Genomic DNA, 19,126 nt, shown 5'->3' with positions numbered 1-19,126 from the left:
AACCTCAGTTTCTCTTTCTGTGAGGTTGGGTAATCATCCCTTTCCCAAGTCCCTCCCAGGAATGCATATTCATGCAGTCACTCATGCACTCAGCCAATGTTCTTGAGCTCACTATCTGCTAGGTAAAGGCAGAGAACTAACATTACAAGAAAACACAATAAAGCCTGTCCTGAAAGAGTGAAGTGTGGGCCAGGCCCTACGAGGGAAGGAGAAAACACAACAGGAGAATGGGACCTTCAAGTGTGAATAGGAGTTCACCAGGTAGAGTGCTAGAGAAGGGGATGGGAACTAAAGGCTCATGGAGAGCCTATGAAAACATATCTGATGAGGACAATTTAATCTCTTACTTGTTCCTGATTCTCTTCTCCAAAGTCAAATTTAGGCCCAAAATTCAGAAAAATAAAAACAAATATCTTCATGAGGATTTCTTTTTTTTTTTTTTAATTTTTTTTTTCAACGTTTTTTATTTATTTTTGGGACAGAGAGAGACAGAGCATGAACGGGGGAGGGGCAGAGAGAGAGGGAGACACAGAATCGGAAACAGGCTCCAGGCTCCGAGCCATCAGCCCAGAGCCTGACGCGGGGCTCGAACTCACGGACCGCGAGATCGTGACCTGGCTGAAGTCGGACGCTTAACCGACTGCGCCACCCAGGCGCCCCTTCATGAGGATTTCTTTAGAAGACACCCTCCATGAGTCCCCTTTTCCTTCTGCCCTGTTCCTCACCCATCTCACTGTAACTCCAAAGTCCTTCTCTTTTGCCCAACTTCATGATAGGAGATTCATTAAACAACCCACAGCACTGGAATTCCTCTCCCCCCTAAATCGGGGCTCCTGTCCAAACCCAGGGGTATGTAACCACTTTACTCATTCCTCTCAACCTTGCCCAAGTTCTGTGGTTACTTCCCATTCTCTCTGGTCCCAGCCAAGGGAATTTGGACGCTACTCCTTCCCTTACTTGGCCCAGCACCAGTTTTGCACCTAGCACACCTGGACAACCTGTGGAGGGAGGTTGGAAGTGGGATACTTGGAGCAGAATTCTGTGTGTCAGTCTGTCTTTTCCTTTCTGAATCTTCAATTTCCTCTATATAGTTGGGCACATATACTTGTAAATAGCTAACATTTACTGACTGCTTACTATGTTCTAGGCACTGAGCAAAAAATATTATATATTTTATCCACAACCATTCTAACACAGATTTTTTAAATGTTTATTTATTTTAGAGAGAGAGAGAGAGAGAGAGAGAAAGCCAAGTGGGAGAAAGGCAGAGAGAGTGGGAGACAGAATTGGAAGTGTGATCTGCTCTGACAGTAGAGAGTACAATGTGGGCTTCCAACTCATGAACCATGAGATCATGACTTAGGCCGAAGTCGGATGCTTAACCAACTGAGCAACCCAGGTGCCCCAACCTGAAACAGATTTTTTCAAATAAATCTCAAAATCTGAACGAGAAAACCAAGGCACCCAGAGCTTAGTTGCCTTTCCAGCGTCAATATACTGGTAAGAGGGAGAGCCAGTGTTCAAAGCCAGGCAGTCTGGCCCCAGTCCCTTAAGGGGCTAAGTTTGTGTCATTTGGGAAACCAGCAAGACAAAACAGTACAGGACAGACCAGGGCACAGGAAGAATAACGACAGGAGAGGCCAGACAGGCTAGAGGACAGGTGCGTAATTGAGAGTTACATGCACAGTCAGGGCTACAGCCGAGTAGGAGGAGGGTAACAGAAAACTAGTAGGGTCTTGGAAAAGGGTGAGACAGAGAAGGGCAGACAGTCTGATGGGAAAGAGGGGGAGATCATGGAGGTTGTGAGGGAGACAGAAGACAGGGGACAGGAGACACAGACAGGAAGACAGGATGGCAGGCAGGAGGTTCTCGGGCTCATCCTTGTCTGCACAGATTTTAGAGGAGCTTCCTGAGATGCAGGTGGATCCCATTCTTGGACTTCAACACAATTCTTAGCCAGGGAACAGGGACCCTGGAAGGATCTGGCACCAGCTCAAAGCGGAACAGGGTCAGGGCCACCGCCACCTTCATCTCGTTCATGGCAAACTGCTTCCCGATGCAGTTCCTGGGTCAGGGAGGGAAAAGGAAATGAGAAGTGGCCTCAATCCTCTTGCTGGGAACAGCACATGCAGGGCCCTCCTGCATGGGTCCGGCCCCGATCCCTTTCCTTATAGGATACACACACATCTCGACCCAAGCCTTGCTTCACACTCTGCCCCTGACCTTTGACAAAGCTTACAGTCTTCCAGGACTAACTCCTACTCCTACCTCTGCTGTCAGCAGGCCTAAAATCCTTTTACAAGAGGGTCACCTCCCTGAGCCGCACAGGCAAGTAATGTGATTTCTGGCAGTGTTGTCTGGCCCTCTTCTGTCTCCACTGGCAGCCACACATCTTCCACCAATATCTAAGAGGAAGGACTCATTCCCAGGGAGAAACCAGATCCTAGAGCCAATACCTGCAAATATAATCAGCTCTAAGCCCGTTCTGTGAAAGTGGATTCACTATTTGAAGAATTGATAGATTTATGTATTCAGAAAAAAACTTGTTTCTAGTAACTCTTGGAAAGTTTCCTGAAGTTACTATTTAGAGGACAATTTCAGCAGCATCGGAGGATTTCACAAAAGCCACTCTGGAGAACAGTCACCCAGCTCCACGGCCCCTTCAAGTCTGCTTTATGTTTTATACTCCAGGAAACTTTCAAATACCATGTGTCATGTATAAAACAGAGGCTTTTCTCTCAAAAGCAGTTTAATGTCTTCATTTGCATACATTTGCCCACTCAGCGTTGGACTGAGTGTAATGTTAATGTGTGTAGAGCCCAGATCATATATACTGATTTGACAACTGGGAAAATTGTCAAGTACATGACCATTACCATGTATTCAAGAATTCTTTTGGATAGATGCAAACATAACAGCCACACAGATTAGTCGAATACTTCATGAAACCCTTAAGAGGCTACAGTAACCATCCCCACGTATGACTTAAATATTTGAGATATGCAAGGCAGCTGAGAATGGACACACATGCAAAGAAGTCAGTGGTTCAGTGCAGGGACAGAATGGTGAGTTGAGTAGGAAAGGCTGGTTTGAGAATGTGCACAAAAGAAGTCTATTGATTCCATCCAAACTTTGAAATCAACAGCAGTTGAAAATTAACATGTGAGAAAATCTATTGGGCAAAGTCGTACTCATACAGTGAATCAAATACCAGAATGCAGTGAGCTTTGGATCATCCACTGACACTGAATTGTAGCTACAGGTTAGGTATGAGTGATGGGTCAAAGTCTCCAGGTCATGTGGTGCTTACCAACTTTTCTTTTGTAAATAGACAGGGATACACCTTTTTCCTAGCACAGAGACATGTAACGGCATATCTGTAGGCACCCATATTAACATAGGAAGTCACAAACATCAGGTATATACCCAGAAAATAGCCCCCAATCCCATCTTGGTACAAGTAACTCACCTTGCTCCTCCTGAGAAGGGCAAGAAAGCATGGCTGTGTCGGGCAGAACCCGGTGCAAACCATGAAGGGTCAAACTCCTGCAGAGGAAGCACCAGGACTAGGACAGGTGTGGTCAAGCCTCTCCTTCCTATCAACCAGCCACCAGATGGACCACCCAGAGGTGGGACAGCAGGATGCATTGGTCTGGAGAGCTCATCCCAGCCCCTCCTCCCAAGGCCATCATACCTCTGGGTTTGGCCACACATTCGGGTTGTGGTGAAGGGCATAAATGGAGAGGGACACCTGGAATCCTGTGGGACAGAAGAGAGAAGACGGATCATATCCACGCCACGAGGAGTCATGTGCATGCACAAACAGCCTGGAAGCCACAGTGAAAGCCACTGCTCATCATTGTGAGTGGAATGACTGTGTTGCAAGAGAGATGGGGTGGACAAGGAAAGCACCTGTACACTAATTACTAGAGAACCATGCCTGGGCTGAGAAGTAGGAAAGAACAGGAGGCTTACTTTTTGGAACAACTCAAGTGACAGAAAACTCACATTTATCAAGTAGCATCCATAGGCCCTTGGGTAATATGCATGAACTCATTCAATCCTCACAATAACCCTCCAGTGAAGGCATTCATGTCCCTATTGTCCATATCAGGCACCTTGAGCCTCAGAGAAGCTAAGCAATTTTCCTATAACCGCACAGCTAGGGTGTGGCAGGCCTGGAGTTCAGATCAGAGGTGAGCCAAGGGTGGCCTCCAACCGTGACTGGGTTCTCAGATCTGGTCATCAGGTGCTCTCTGCCATCAATCTGAGGGCTCCCCACAGACTGGACTGTCAAAATAATGATGGTGGATTTCCTGAAGTGCTTCAATGACTTGACCTCACAGGGAAGGAAAAACAGCTCTGTCTGGCCCAGTGGGATTGTCTCTCCAGCCATCAAATCTCTGGATATTAGAAGTTTATGCTAATTTTGAAGCCCCCCTCCTGAAGCCAACACCTCCTTGTAGAGAATGCAATGCATTGAGTCATTATTATTTTAACTGGCCTGTATATAGTATTTTGCCTTTGTTACAAAAGAGTTATCTAAACATTGTGTAAAATCCTGAGGATATTCAAATAGATGTGTCTGTGAACAGAATGGGTCCACGAGTTCTGACTTGGAGTCAGGAATTGGAGTATGTAGTTTTAAATCAGAGAATGTCAGTGCCTTCAATGGGAGTGCTGTAGCATCACAAACCAATGGAATCTCACGGTAATAGAATGTTTTTCCTTGGTAAGAGTAGAAACTTAGGATTCTATGCATTTGAGATCTTAGAATTGAGATGCACCTTACAGGTTATTTGAGAGAATTAACAAAAATAGAAAATATTCTCCATAGATAGGAAGAGGAACTAACCTTTACGACACTTTGGCAGTTCTCTGGCTCTGTGTCAGGCATTTTCTCTCCTCATCCAAACCAGAGAGTAAGTGTCCATTTATTGATGAAAAATGAAGACCAGACATATTCAGAACTACCCCGGGACATGCAAATTTCTGACCTCCCATATGCTCCTGCAGAACTGATGCACGAGTGTGCTGACCTTCATACCTTTGGGTAAGGAGCGTCCATCAGGGAAGGTGATGGGCTTGTTGAGGTCTCTGTTGATGCCTGGAACTGGTGGGTAGAGTCGCAGTGCTTCCTTGATGCACATGGTGGTGTAGGGCATCTGGTCTAGGTGGTCCCTGAAACAAAGCTATCCTGAAGGGCAGGCAAGATGCTGGCAAGCAGGGAATTCTCCAGTTGGGTGGACTAGGCTCTCCTATCTCGTGAGCACTCACCAGGTGATGGAGGCACCATCCCCCAGCAGGATCTGGATCTCCTGCCGGCACATTTGCTGATGCTCAGGGTGTGTGGCCAGGGTATAGAGGACCCAGGAGATGCCACTGGCTGTGGTGTCATGGCCCTCAAACATGGACGTGTCCACTTCGGCACAGAGGTCCTTGTCAGACAAGCTGCTGCCGTCCTCCGTCTGAGAGGAAATGGTGACACAGCAGGGTTTGTCTCCCTCCTCCAAGCTTGTGGGCAAAGCGTCAGGCCTCCCCTGCTCACACTCACTCTGGCAAAGAGGAGGATGTCCAGGAAGTCCAAGTGCCTCTTGCTCCTGACCTTCTCCAGAGCTCCCTCCTCCTGCAGCTGAGCCTTCCTCAGCTTGATCACTCGGTCTGTCCCAGAACAGTGTTCCCAGGCAGAGCTGAGAGCTCTGGGTGCCCAGACACAGCCACCCACCTTAGCCCACCTGCTGCCTGTATCCTGGCCTGGGTGCCATTTTGATCAGGAGGAAAGTGGTAATGGGTGTGCATGTCAGGGTGAGAGCTGGGGCACCATGTGCTTGTGTGTTGGGCACCCCTCAACAGGACAGCCCAGGGAGGCTCTGCTTGAATGCTGCTGGCAGGGGGTCTCATTCAACCTTCACCCATGTGCTGACACATGTCAGCTCCTGCACAGCACTGGCATCCTAACACCTGCACCAGGGGGGTACCCAGTGTGGGTGTGTCCCAGCCCCTGAAGTGGCTCAAGGGGGGATAGGGCTCTGCTTGAGTGTTCAGTGCCTGTCCCTTTGAGATGTGTCCAGTGAAGGAGGGAGCCACCCAGGGGTCAGAGTCCAACCTGTGTGTCGATGGGCTAGCTGGCAGGCCCGGTGATTCCAGCGGCCTTCAGGGGTCAGCTTGTAGATGATGTCATTCTGGTGGAAAGCATTCCTCACTCGGGAAAAAAACAGGTTGCTCAGATCTTGAATGGCCTGGATGTAGGACTGGGAGATCCTAAATGGGGAGGATGCAGAAGGGCCTTGATGGAAGGAGACTTCTGCCCTGAAGTGGATTTGGGGATGTGAGTGAGGGTTCCTCAGTCAGTGGGACAGGCAACTTGAGGCATTCGCACTTTCTGTCTTAATACCCTCAAGACCCTCAGCCCTTTGTGAGGGACACTGTAGCCAGGCTTTTCCATATGGCAGGGACCTGGGATCTGTGCCTAATGAAGGTGTGCTGTGGGCTGAATTTGACTGTGGTCTGGGGCACTCTGCAGAATGTGGCTGTCTGTGCTGGGAAAGACCCCAACTGCTCTACTTACCTCTCAGCATGATAGGAGATAGGACCCAGAAACTGAGGATTTCACTGACCTCTCTGCTTGGTGGCTGCCCTTGTAGCTGAAGGCACACTTCATAATGGTGCCCAAGGTCATCAAGGAGACATGCTCAAAAATCTCCAGATATGAGTTCTGTCTGATGAGGTCCTCCCACTTGTCCTGTGTTGGAGGGACACATTAATCCTCTACTCCTCCAGAAGGCCCATGCGCTCTCTGTAAATATTCTGATGAGATGTCCTCACCTTCTAAAGTGGATGTGTTTTAACATTTTTTTAATGTTTATTCTTGAGACAGATAGAGACAGAGTGTTAACGGTGGAGGTGCAGAGAGAGAGGGAGACACAGAATCAGAAGCTGGTCCAGGCTCCAAGCTGTCAGCACAAAGCCCGACATGGGGCTTGATCTCACAAACTGTGAGATCATGACCTGAGCTGAAGTCAGACGTTTAACCGACCGAGCCTCGCAGATACCCCAGATGTGTTTTAACAATTTGGGAACATACAGCAAATATGTGTTTGTAATGTGATGAGTTTTTTCTCAAAAACTTTTGTTATGTAAGTAATCACTATCTCCTACAAGTTAGGAGCAATTTATGGTGCTAATAACCTTTAGCAGACCGGAAAACAATGTTTCCAAGGGGACAAGGGGTGAATCTTCTCTCTCCTGTGATTGATCAAGACACGAGAAAAAAAAGGTGAAGTCCCACATTAGGTAGCAAGTGTCAAGGCAAAAGAAAAGTAATGGGCCAGTACCAGGATTCCTAAGTAAAGGTATCAGGGACTGTTCAACAAATGTCAGCTCATCACAGTTTGTGAGACAGGGTCCTGCTCAGAAGTGATATTAGGGCATGATCCAGCCCTGGGTTTTGAGATCCGGTCTCCACTTCCCTTCATGAAGTGGTGAAAATCTATGCAGAAGCTTTTGCCCCAAGGCTAGTGCCCACCTCAGTGACATCCTGGGGTGTTCACCTGTAAATGAAGCTGCTACTGCCCAGGCCAGCCAGGGCCACTTGTCCTGTTGTCCAGGGGGATTGACTGCTCTTCCTATCCAAGCCGAAGACATAAAGTGGGAGGAGAAGGGACCCTGGATCCACCATGACTGTCTCTTCTGTGGGCAATGAGCACAGAGTGGAGGCAAGCCTGGGTACTTTCTTTTCCCTCCCTCATTGGGGTACCCGGTCTCATAGTAAAGTATAAGTGCATGATTTTTAGGGCGGTGCCTGATTGATGTCTCCAGGACACATCTGCCTGAGAGTGGGCTCTGTGAACTATGCTGTGGGTGTGAGTGTGCAGGTGAGCGTAGGATGGACTTACCAGCATCACATGGACAGAGTCGGCCATGAGCCACACGTAGGGCTTCAGGATGTCATAGTGGAAGGCTGGGGTCAGCATCCGCCGGTGCTGGAACCACTTCTGCCCATTCAACAGGAGCAAACTGTACCCTGGGCCACAATGGGGCTGTGTTGGAAGGGATCTCCCAAGAGTTGTCCAGGGTATTTGGGAGGGACCCAGAGTGTGAGATGAAGGGCATCCTGGGTGAGGCAGGGAAGGCCAGTGCATGTCGGGAAAGTAAATTTCCAAGAGCTGGTTCACAGCAAGTGGTCATGACAGCAGAGAGATCAAGATGGAAACTGAGTGGGGTGCGAGTCTTAGAAGGACTTTGGTGAAAAGTGAGGTTGACATCATTTCCGAGGACTGAGAAGTGTTGTGGAAGAGGCTGAGCTGCAGGAGGGCTCTCCCCACCATTAGGAAGTGTTTCATCAGAAGGAGAGAATGGACATATGAGGAGTTTAAGATATAAAACGGATGAACATAAGGGAAGGAAAGCAAAAATAATATAAAAACAGGGAGGGGGACAAAAACCTAAGAGACTCTTAAATGTGGAGAACAAACAGAGGGTTACTGGAGGGGTTGTGGGAGGAGGGATGGGCTAAATGGTAAGAGGCATTAAGGATTCTACTCCTGAAATCATTGTTGCACTATATGCTAACAAACATAGATTTAAATTAAAAAATATATTAAATAAAAAGCCCTTAAAAAAGAAAGATAAAAAGAAGAGAATGGAGAGGATGGAGCTCCATTCAGTGATGAGGGTGTGACTGTGGTTCCGGTCACCTCTTGTTTAATCTGGGCCGAATGGATAGTTTTTGGCAAGCCTAACCAGAAGGTGGACTGTAGTCCTGATTCCATGTACTTACCTATCCAGGGAGTCAGGAATCTGGAGGGTCATGACGCTTTGGGTCTGAAAAGTACAAGGGGCATTACAGAAAACTGGAGGGAACTGAGGAGGCAGCTATGGTCCAGGCCATTGGCCTCCATCCCTTCCTGAGGACTGTAAGCTGGCAGTTTGTTTCCATCCATTTCCCCCTTGCCTCCCAACCATGAATCTTGTTTCTTTCTCGATAGTCACTGTAGGCTCATGATGACAGACTCAGTGTCTATAGCATAGCCCCAACGAGGATTTTGAATCAGCAAGAAATATAACTGCTGTCCTCAGTGCCACTGAAAAGACAGTAGCTGGTGTGTATTTTTAAATGATGACCCAGGATTTCCATGACATAGCATGGGCAACAGATAGGGTTCCAAATCCCAGCCATCATGGATAGCAAATTGTCTTTAAAATCTGGGATCATATAAGTTTGGGGAAGGAAGGAAGGAAGGAAGGAAGGAAGGAAGGAAGGAAGGAAGGAAAAGAAAAGAGAAAATAAAAGAAAGAAAGGTAGAGGGAAGGAAGGGAAGGAAGGGAGAGAGAAGGAAGGAAAGGAAGGCAAGAACAGAAAGAAGGGAGACAAAAAAGAAAAGAAAAGAGAGAAGGAAAGAAAGAAAGAAAGAAAAAGAAAAATGTAAGCATTCCATCTAAGTATCTATATTTGGCCTTATGCTGGCTTGTGGGCTAGAAGGATGGTTGCTGGAGGGTACTGAAGGCTGAGCCATGACTCTTTTCCAGAATTTCATAGTCCCCAAAGAATGTACCCAAGAGGGAAGAGCCGTAGCAGAAGTCATGTGGGATAGTTCTCACCTGATCACCCCAGGATCACCTTCATGTAGTCTGGGTCATAGACTTCAAGGATAACTTTGTTCCCCCACAGCCAGCGAGGACTGGCGCATGGGTATTTCTCTGCCCTTTTCTGAAGCTTTTGTAGCTCTTGGCCATCTTGGAACTGTAACCGAGGGAAAGACAAGTCAATAAAACCTTCCTCTTTAGGTACACTGCTTAGAGTGGTGGTGGCAGGTAGGCTGGCCCCAGGGTGATAGTTCTAGATATCCACAGTGCTTAAGAATTTGTAACTGTTTCTGATGAGACACGTTCTGATCTAGATTCCACATTCAGTGAACTTATGTTCTAGTGTGGGGTGGAGTTGGGGAAGAGAATCAGGCCTTAGAGTCTGAAGTGTTCTTCAATTACTTAAGGGGCCTGCTCTGTGCTCCCAGGTCATGGCCACCATTGGGCTACACTTCTCCTTAGATCCAGTGCTGTGACCATCCAGTGGGAACCTCTTACCACAAAGCTATGTTACTTTGTCCACCACGATGCCCTCAACCTGCACAGCAGGGGCCCTGGGTCCTGTTTCTGCCCAGTGACATGCCTCCATTCTGATCATATGCTCTCCTCCTCTAGGGGACCCCAAGGAGCCAAATGGTGCCATGCCCGGCTATTCCCCTCTCTGGGCCATTCTGAGGGCCACTGATCTGTCAGCTGACTGGACAAACACGTGGGGCTGCGATCTGTCCCTGAGCAGGTCTGGCCAGGGCCAGGTGACAATCTTGTAGAAGAGACATTGCCCACAGTGGCAGTGGCAGTGGCAGTTACTCTGTCAGTAAATACCCAATGTCCAGTGGCCTTCAGCCTATGACCACTCAATGCAGGCTATGCTCCACTAAAGCTGCAGCCACAAAAAATGTCCCCCAAGGGAGGCACAAGGACAGAAGGAGGACAGAAACTAAAGGGGCAGCGCAGACAATGGTCAGGTGTTGTGGCTCTGCTACTAGAAGTCAGGCTGAGACAGGGGAGGAAAGATGGGGCTGTTGACTCACCTCCTTCCCACCCTGCAGTTCCCCTTTCATAGTTCCTGGTGGATTTCACCCCTAGGTAGTGCAGTGAGTTTGTGGACCCACAGCATGCTTGTCCTTCGTAGGCATTACGTTATTTCCAATTTTTATCAATTATGCAGGTTAGAATGACTTGCTTGAGACTGTAATCATCAGCATCATCATCCCCACTTTACAGAGGAGGAAACAGAGGCATAGAGTATGTGGCAGAGCTAGGATAAAATCTACGGAGCTTGGCTCAGAGACCACATGCTTCCCTGTCCCAATTGTGACTTGTCACCTTGCCTGAAGGTTAGCTTTAACTCACCTCAGGTGGCATTCTAACTCCTGACTTAGCCAATAACAGAGGAATTGAATAAAGGAAGGTTTCAGATAGAATTATAAAAACAAGAAATATTTGGCTACAATATCTGATAGGTCAGCAGCCGATGAGAGATGATTGGGCACCGGGAGTAATATTCGATATGTAGCAGAACCTGTCTGCTTACAGAGTCTACATACAGTCAGTTAATGGGAAAGTCACTGGAGCAAGTTTTTTAGTTCCTTATGTCAAATCCCAGCTTGGGAAGGTGACAACTGCATCTAACAAAAGGTCCCAATTTCTCCAACTGGACAAATAATCTGGAAGTCATTAGTGCAACAATGCACAGGAAGGAACTGGGGTCTGGCTGTCTCCCTGTGGCTGACATGAAGTTTCCATCTCTGGCGCCACTAGGTTGAAATCACTCTGCCTCTTTCTCTGAGAAGAGACCGGTCTCCGCTCTCTACAACACCCCACCTCCTAGGCTTGTTCAATCCACACCCACCAGTGAGCCCCTCTCCAAGTGCCCCCCTTCCTGTAACTCTCCCTTGGGGACCAGTGCTGACAGAACGGGCTGGGTAGGTGCTGTCTCCCACCCAGTCACCCCAAGCTGCTCCTTCCTCTGTCACTGCACAACCTGAGTCAAGCATCCCTTGGGGTCAGCTCTGCGCTGGCCACCGGGGTACTGGAAGGAGGTGACATCCTCAGCCCATGGATTACATGGTGCCTGGTTTGAGGAATGAGAGCTAATGTGGAAACAGATTCTGTTAATGGTGGAACTCAGTGTGAGTGCTCTTTACCTGCCCCATCCTGGGAACCTTCTCTTGTGTGCCAGTGACTTGTCAGGGTTGTAGCATTGAAACCACCAGTCTGGAACATCCACAGTCTCAGGCACCCAACCTGGTTGTTCCCTACACCTGACGTGATCCCCAGTCCAGCAGTTGACCCTGTTTTCCTGTAATCTGACACCTTCTGGGATTCCTGTCTATGGTCTGCATAGGTTGGGAAACCACTAATGTCTGAGTCCCAGGCATCTCAGGGCCAGGCTGAGAGGATGGGGTTGAGTGGCTGGGCAGGGAAGCATCAGGAAGCCTGTTCTGAGAGAAGAGGCAGGGCTGCTCAGCCTGAAGGGGAAGACTCTGGAAGGAGCAGCCATTGTCCTCAAAGAGCAAAGCTGCACCACAGCCTGCAGAACTGCCTAACGAAAGAAGGCACCAGCACAGGCTTCCTTGGAGGGCCTGAGCTCCAGGGCTGGGGCACCGAGGTCTGAGAGGTAAGCTAGACCCACGTGCTGTCACACAAGAAGCCTGTGGGATGCTTCTGCTGACCAGGAGGATACTCTGAGAATCCAGGCCCACTCTGTCCCCCCATTCCCAACCAGCCCCTTCCTACCTCCTGAATGTGCCCAAAGAGCCAGTGGGAAGGAGGGGATGGGAAGTGCTGGACTGCTTTGAGCAGCCACTGCCTGTGCAGGTAGAGCTGTGCTGCCTTGAGCAATAGCAGAGCGAAGCCTAGCAAGGAGGCCACTTGTAGGAGCCCAGAGACACCGTCCAGGGGTCTGGTGAAGCTCAGCACAGAGACACTCATGGTGCAGGGACAGCTGGATCCATTGGCTATTCCTGAATGTGGCTGACCTCCCCTGAGCACCGCAGCCTTGTCAGTCCAAGGACGATTGCCCTGCCCACAGAGAGGGAGGGGAAATGGAGGGGGCAGAGGTTAACTGGGCCTCCAGAGTTCATTAACTGAGAGAATCCACCTTGGGAACCAGTGGGAGGAAAGCTTTCCCAGCAGACAGCAACAGTGGCTGGCAAACTCCCACTTGCCCTTCTCCCAATTATTCATCCAATATTTCAGGAGCACCCCTAAGTGTCAGGTGTACTGAGTGCCACAACACAGCTGCCTGCAAACAGACATGAACCCTGACAGCAAGAAGACCGCAGTCCAGTTACCGAGTTCAGAACGTGTGGTTGGTTGGCTTATTCTCCCTTATCAGAGAGCAGAAGTCTTACAGGGAGCTAGTGTGATGTGGCCACAAGAGCACTGCCATTGAGAGTGCCAGCTGGGATTAGAATCAGGGGTTCTCCCGACCACCTGCTTCAGCTGCCTCAGCAATGTTCCCCATGCTTGTCACTGTCCACCCACCAGTTGTGCCTGGAGCGGACTGTGCTGGCAGACAGAGCACCGGCCCTAGACTCAGATCCCCAGCCCCAGGGCACGCTCCTGACATAGGAAGCCAGCAATGTAGACTACTTGAACCTTGGTTTCTCCTTCTGGAAGGTGGGGTAATTGTCCCTTTCCCAAATTACCCCCAAGTTCCTTCCTCCAAAGTCCTCCTTTCTCGACTTCATGACAGGAGATTCATCACACAACCCTTGGACCAGAGTTCTTTCCTGCTTCCCCTAAATCCTGGGCTCCTGTCCAAACCCTAGGGGACATAATCACATTATCCATTCCCCTCAACTTAGTATGGTTACCTTCCATCCCTCTGTGGCCCTTGGTCAGAGACTTTGGAGCCAGACAATTTCCCTTACTTGGCCCAGCACCAGCTGGAGAGAGCCTGGAAGTAGGACAGCCTGGGTGCAATTCTGGGGGTCATTCTGTCTTTGCCTCCCAGAGTCCTCGGTTTCCTCTATATGGTGAGCACATAATGCTTGGTGTAGCTAACATTTAGTGAGCACTTAGTATGTTCTAGGCACTGAGAAAGTAACCTTAGAGGTTTTCTCCACAACAACCCTACAGAATAGACTTTTTAACAAAAATCCTCAAGTCGAAGTGAGAAAACCATGACATAAAGAGCTTAGTTGTCTGTCCAGAGTCACCCTACTGGTAAGAGGGAGAGCCGGCATTCAGTCCAGGAAGTCCTGCCCCAGAGACTTTGCTGTGAACCATTTGTTGAAAACCAGGCTCCAGCCCACAGGGGGCAACGCCCAAACGCTGCAGGGGACATTTCATGCTTGTTTTGTTTGATCCAGTGTTTCCTGGAAGCAGCAGTGTGTTTCAGGTATCAATCCCACATTTTGGCATAAATGCAAGCCTCACTATGCAGGGCTGTTTTTGTGAGCAAGTGTAGGCCACACCATGTCCGTAGATGTAGCAGTCGTTGAAGACGATGCTCACAGAGAATTTTCACGATGTGAGTAAAGCTCATGATAAACTGGTCAAAAGAGAATGTAGAGCTGTCTGCAGACTATGAGTTTAAGTCTTACTAAGTTGTGCTGGCATGGTCAACATTTATTAAAGAGTCAATATCTTTCCCGTTCATTTGCTATCCAGACACCACAAGCAAGGGTTCTTTGAAGGTTGTAATGGGGCAACCCATGTCTTATGCTTCCTATCACGTGGGACTGAGGGCTGTGCCTACTGATGATACCCAGGGAATACTTATTGATGTGACGAACGAATGAAGCTGGAAATCAGGAAAACATTGCACCAGTTAGATCACTGTCTTGAAGAGACTAGGTTTAGTGTTGGTTGCCACATTTTAAAGGGAAATGAGTATTTCCTGGCTCTGTGAATAGGCCACAGAAAGGCAGGTGAATGGGTGCAGTCATTCCCCAAGGCGGAAGCTTGAAGTGATTACTCAAGTGATTACTCATAATACCAGGCACTTGCTGTTTCTGGGGTTGATGTATATTCCTAAATATTGGCTTGCTTTTCCCATCTAAGAGAAGGCTTGAAGCTATCATGTTTATTTTTGGCTGGGGCATTATGCAGCACCCCTTTCTGCCTAGAATGAGATCTAGGGTGATTCTGAGAATGTGAGAGCTCCTTACCCAGTACCATGCATGGTGCTGGCATGGGTAAGCTTCCAAAATATGTCCTCAATATTGGCATAGTGGTTTCCAAAGCACAATCACAACTACTGCTCAATTTATCAATACTAAATTACAGACAAGTAAACTAAGGCCCAGGGAGCTGGTTGACTGTCTCAAGGTCACAAAGCAAGTAAGTGTCAAACTTAGAACAATGACCATAAATGTCGAACTCTAGTTTTGCTAATATCTGAGTGTCACTTATTTTGTGTAATAGTTACATTTGTTGACATGATACCAATGTTTTCATATATTATCTACCTATATTTTTAAAGCACCCTATCTTAGAACAGATACCAGCCTCTGGATGATCTCTCCAAACTTATCTCAGACCACTGTCCTACCAAGTGGCAGCTTCTGGAAGACACCACACTTCTTCCTGCCCCAGAGCATGTGTGCTTGCTGTTGGTTCTACCGGAATGCTCCTCTCTTACCCTTCACACTGCCAGCACCTTGTCATCCTTCGAGTTTCACTTTGAATGCCCTCTCCAACAAGAGGCCATCCTGGATCTCCCTAAGTAGACTTCCCTGTTAGTCTCTCTCAAAGCACTGTATTTGTTTCCTGTTTTAGATGTACTGCTCTCTGTATTCATTCTACTTACTTGCTTGGTTGAATATTACCAGTCTTCCCCAAGAATGAAAGGGCAGGACCATGTCTGTCCCATCACATGGAATGTCTAGACAGTGCCTTGCACATAGCAGGTCCTCAATGAAAATGTGTCAAATGACATGAGGAACAGAACTGAGCTGACTTCTGCATTGCATAGCAAGCTGGTTTTATCTTTCTTATGAAAAACTTTAATGCTGAACTAAATTTCTTTCTGGGAGTAGTATAGATAGATGGTTGATGACAGGCAGCATTTGCAAGCAGATTGGCCAGTTTGGGGCTATTGAGCTAACCCAGGAACAGTAAGAGAGAGGGTGCCTTAGGCTTATAGTGGTGGCTCTGGGACTGGAGAGCAGGTGAGCTCAAAGATATTAAGACTGTGACTGCCTAGGAGGGGCTAGAAGAGGAGTGAAGGACAGAACCTGGACAAAGTTGTAACCTGAGCCCACCCATTCTCCTCAGCCCACCCATCCTGGCTTGAACAGTTCCTTGGCTTCCTGAACACCTATGAGCCTGACTTCCCTAAGGTTTTGTAGACCTGAGGGGGTTAGTGTTCTCAGGAGAGGGTGAGGGTCCAGAGAACAAAGGGCTCAGGTTCCAGGTGGGGAGGAGTCCTGGGACCTGCATCTCACTTTTAGGGAACTGAGGTCCTATTTATCCACATGTCCTGTTTATCCACAAATAAATATCTAGAAATCTCCCAGTTTGTGCTTGACCTGATCATCTTTCTCCTACAGATCCCGTGATCACAAATGTGTTTAATTTCTTCTTCCACTGGATTGAGGAGTGGGCACTTGCCTTCCCTGCCTTTCCCCTCCAAGACCATGATCCTTCCCTCTGCATCCTTCCTGCACCACTCACTCAGGCATCCCACCAACTGGACAACCTGGCCCTCTAGTGCCCTTTCTTACTTAAGCTCCTCCTTAGGAAGGCAGAAGAGAACACAAGCAAGCTACTGTCTGTCCAGAAAATGGGCTCAGACACATTATACTTCTGGGTCTGTTGTTTTCTTTCTAGACAGGTACCTACTTGGCTGGTTTTTGTTTCTCCGGTGGAACTCTGACTAATACAAATTTTGGTAGCAAGAATTATTCTAGAGGAACAGAATCTTAATGAGTTTTTTTTAATTCGTTCTGGATTTCATGAATGATTTTTCCATTAGGATTCATTGGAAAGACACTGATGACCGTATTGCCAATGGTAAAGAGGACACTGCTAGCCCAGGGCCTGATGTTGCAAAATGCAAAGCATCACTAGTAGATAATGTTAATCAAATACTTGTAATAGGCAAGGTTTGGTGACCATGTATTTGATGACATATTGCATTTTAGTTACCCTAAGGGGCATAATAAGATTGACTAGTTGTTCCATGCTGTACTGGAAAAGTAGGGAAATAATGATGTGAAGGATTCAAATTCTCAGACCACAAAAGAAATAAATGACTTGAAAGCTTCTATGTCAGCATTGTGCCCTATGTTAGCACCATTGTGCCCTAAAACCCCAAGCCTTCACCAGGGCTCAGATTTCGGAGAACTAAACCCAGAGCATCATTCTGTCTGTGTCACAATTATAAGCAAATTAAATTCCATATCTTGTAGGTGTCAAATTATAGTGAGAACACTGAGCAATGGGAACCTGAAAATTAGAATGGGGACATATGGGATATCCCCATGAAGCTGGAGACATCAAACCCCTATAATCTACTGAGTCTTCTTTCATTTGGGGAATATATCCATTCCAGTTATGTATTCCAGAAGCAGAGATATAACCTCAGGATAAGTTAGGGTATACAGCACTAGCTAGGAGGCAATAACTTGCAGGGTTGAAGGAAGGCTCTTCAAGGGCCTGGATATGCTATAAATCAATGTCCAACATATGGTTCTCTTACTCTACAGTCAGGGTTCACCCATCCAGGACTCAAGAGATGGAAATGGGACAGGCACCACACATTATTACCCCTAGTGACCCAATTAGCCACATCATTGGTGCTTATTCCTGTAACATGTGCTCTGTTGGCCTAGTGATCTTAGTTCCAAAGGCAGGAGTGCTTCCACCGGGACACACAGGATGATTACGTTGAACTGCATGTGAACATATCTCCTGGCCACTTTGGGCTCCTCATGGGTCTGAATCAAAAGCAATTACTGTACTGGATTGATCCTGATTGCAAAGGGGAAATTAGTAGTTTCCTTACCAATGAAGGTGAGAAGAATTATGCTTGGAATAGAGGAAGAACATGGGGCATCTCTTAGAACTACCATGACCTGTCATTAAAGTAAACTCGAAAATGCCACTGCCCAGTTGAGGCAGGACTGGTTATGGCCCAGATACTTCAAGAAATAAGGTTTGGTTCACCCCACCAGGCCAAAAACCACAACAAGTATGGTGCTTACTAAGGGTAAAGCAAATATGGAATGGGTAGTGGGAGAAGTTATTTATAAATGCTAGCTTTGGTCATGCCACAGGTTGTAGAAATAAGGAGTATATTGTTTCTAGCATTTTTCTTTATTTGTTGTGAGTTTGATTATATATGTGTGCACCTGTGTGTCAGAGTTTTCTTCCTTGTCTTACATCCTCCAGATAAAAGGTAAGATGTAAATATGTTAAATATATATTATAGTCCTGAAGGTATAGGATTTCAGGGAGAAGAAAAAATATGCTCCAATGACTTTGTTTTGTGGCTAGGGACAAGGGTCTACATACTTTCAATTATATTAAGGACACTTGGTGGAAGGGTGACTGTATTCTAGTTAATGGGCAGATCAAGTATGGTTTAAAGAGATGTATGAATGCCAAGTGGACTACAGTTGGACTGTGAAGACTAGTTTTGTGGGTCGACTTGGAGTGGATGTAGTACCAGTTATTCAATTAAACAAAAGTCTTGGTGTTTCACTAAAAGATTTATAGATATGGTTCAGATCTGTAGTCAATTGAATTTAAGAAAGGGATAGTTCCTTGATTCACAGGGAGGCCCAATCCCCTCATTGAATGGCCTTAAGAGCAGACTTTAAGAAGGTGGAAAATGCAGAAGAGATTCTCCCTTAGAGCTTCTTCAACACCTTGGTTGTGGCCCAGTGAGACCCTTTTCAGATTTCTGGTCTCCTGAACTACAAGATGATCAATTTGTGCTCTTTTAAGGGACTAAGTTTTTGTCATTTGGTAGAATGGTAAGAGAAAAGAGTACAGGGAAAGAACATCAGACAGGAATGGAAAACAACAGGAGAGGCCAGACAGGCTGGAGACAGGGGCAGAATCAAGAGTTACACACACAGAACTACAGCTGGGTAAGAGAAGGGTAACAGAAAACTAGTAGGAATCCTGGAAAAGGGTGAGACAGAGAAAGGCAGACAGTCTGACGGGCAAGAGGAGGAGATCACAGAGGTTGGCAGGAGTGGGGCAGAAAACAGGAGATGAGAGACGGACAGGAAGACAGGATGGCAGGCAGGAGGGCCTCAGGGTTCACACTTGTCTGCACAGGTTTTAGAGGAGCTTCCTGAGATGCAGGTGGATCCCATTCTTGGACCTCAACACAATTATTTGCCAGGGACAGGGACCCCGGAAGGATCTGGTGCCAGCTCAAAGCGGAGCAGGGTCAGGGCCACCGCCACCTTCATCTCGTTCATGGCAAACTGCTTCCCGATGCAGTTCCTGAGTCAGGGAGGGAAAAGGAATTGAGAAGTGGCCTGAACCCCTCACTGGGACCAGCACATTCAGGACCCTCCTGCATGGGTCCGGCCCCCATCCCTTTCCTTCCAGGACACACACACATCTCGAC

At 47.5% G+C, this 19,126-nt stretch overlaps 1 protein-coding gene across 2 annotated transcripts; it reads right to left on the bottom strand.

The window, feature by feature from the left end:
- Nucleotides 1-1,781: 1,781 nt before the first annotated feature.
- Nucleotides 1,782-8,537, bottom strand: LOC132676530 (cytochrome P450 4A11-like). Of its 2 annotated transcripts, XM_060628589.3 has the most exons (9): nucleotides 7,896-8,510; nucleotides 6,618-6,742; nucleotides 6,107-6,261; nucleotides 5,555-5,661; nucleotides 5,278-5,468; nucleotides 5,048-5,181; nucleotides 3,695-3,759; nucleotides 3,470-3,546; nucleotides 1,782-2,065 (listed from the first exon to the last, which is right to left on the bottom strand). In XM_060628589.3, exons 1-9 carry the CDS (start codon nucleotides 8,139-8,141, stop codon nucleotides 1,897-1,899), a joined length of 1,269 nt encoding a protein of 422 aa, XP_060484572.2. In that variant the 5' UTR covers nucleotides 8,142-8,510; the 3' UTR covers nucleotides 1,782-1,896. The 2 variants fall into 2 exon arrangements, with proteins under 2 accessions (XP_060484572.2, XP_078308076.1); XM_078451950.2 differs by lacking the exon at nucleotides 3,470-3,546 and having other exon boundaries at nucleotides 1,879-2,065; nucleotides 7,896-8,537.
- Nucleotides 8,538-19,126: the final 10,589 nt, after the last annotated feature.

This window comes from Panthera onca, chromosome C1 (assembly GCF_046562875.1).
Source record: "Panthera onca isolate mPanOnc1 chromosome C1, mPanOnc1 haplotype 2, whole genome shotgun sequence".
NCBI classification, from domain to species: Eukaryota; Metazoa; Chordata; class Mammalia; order Carnivora; family Felidae; genus Panthera; species Panthera onca.
The sequence above is the reverse complement of the archived record's forward strand: the minus strand, read 5'-3'. Positions and strand labels throughout refer to the sequence as shown.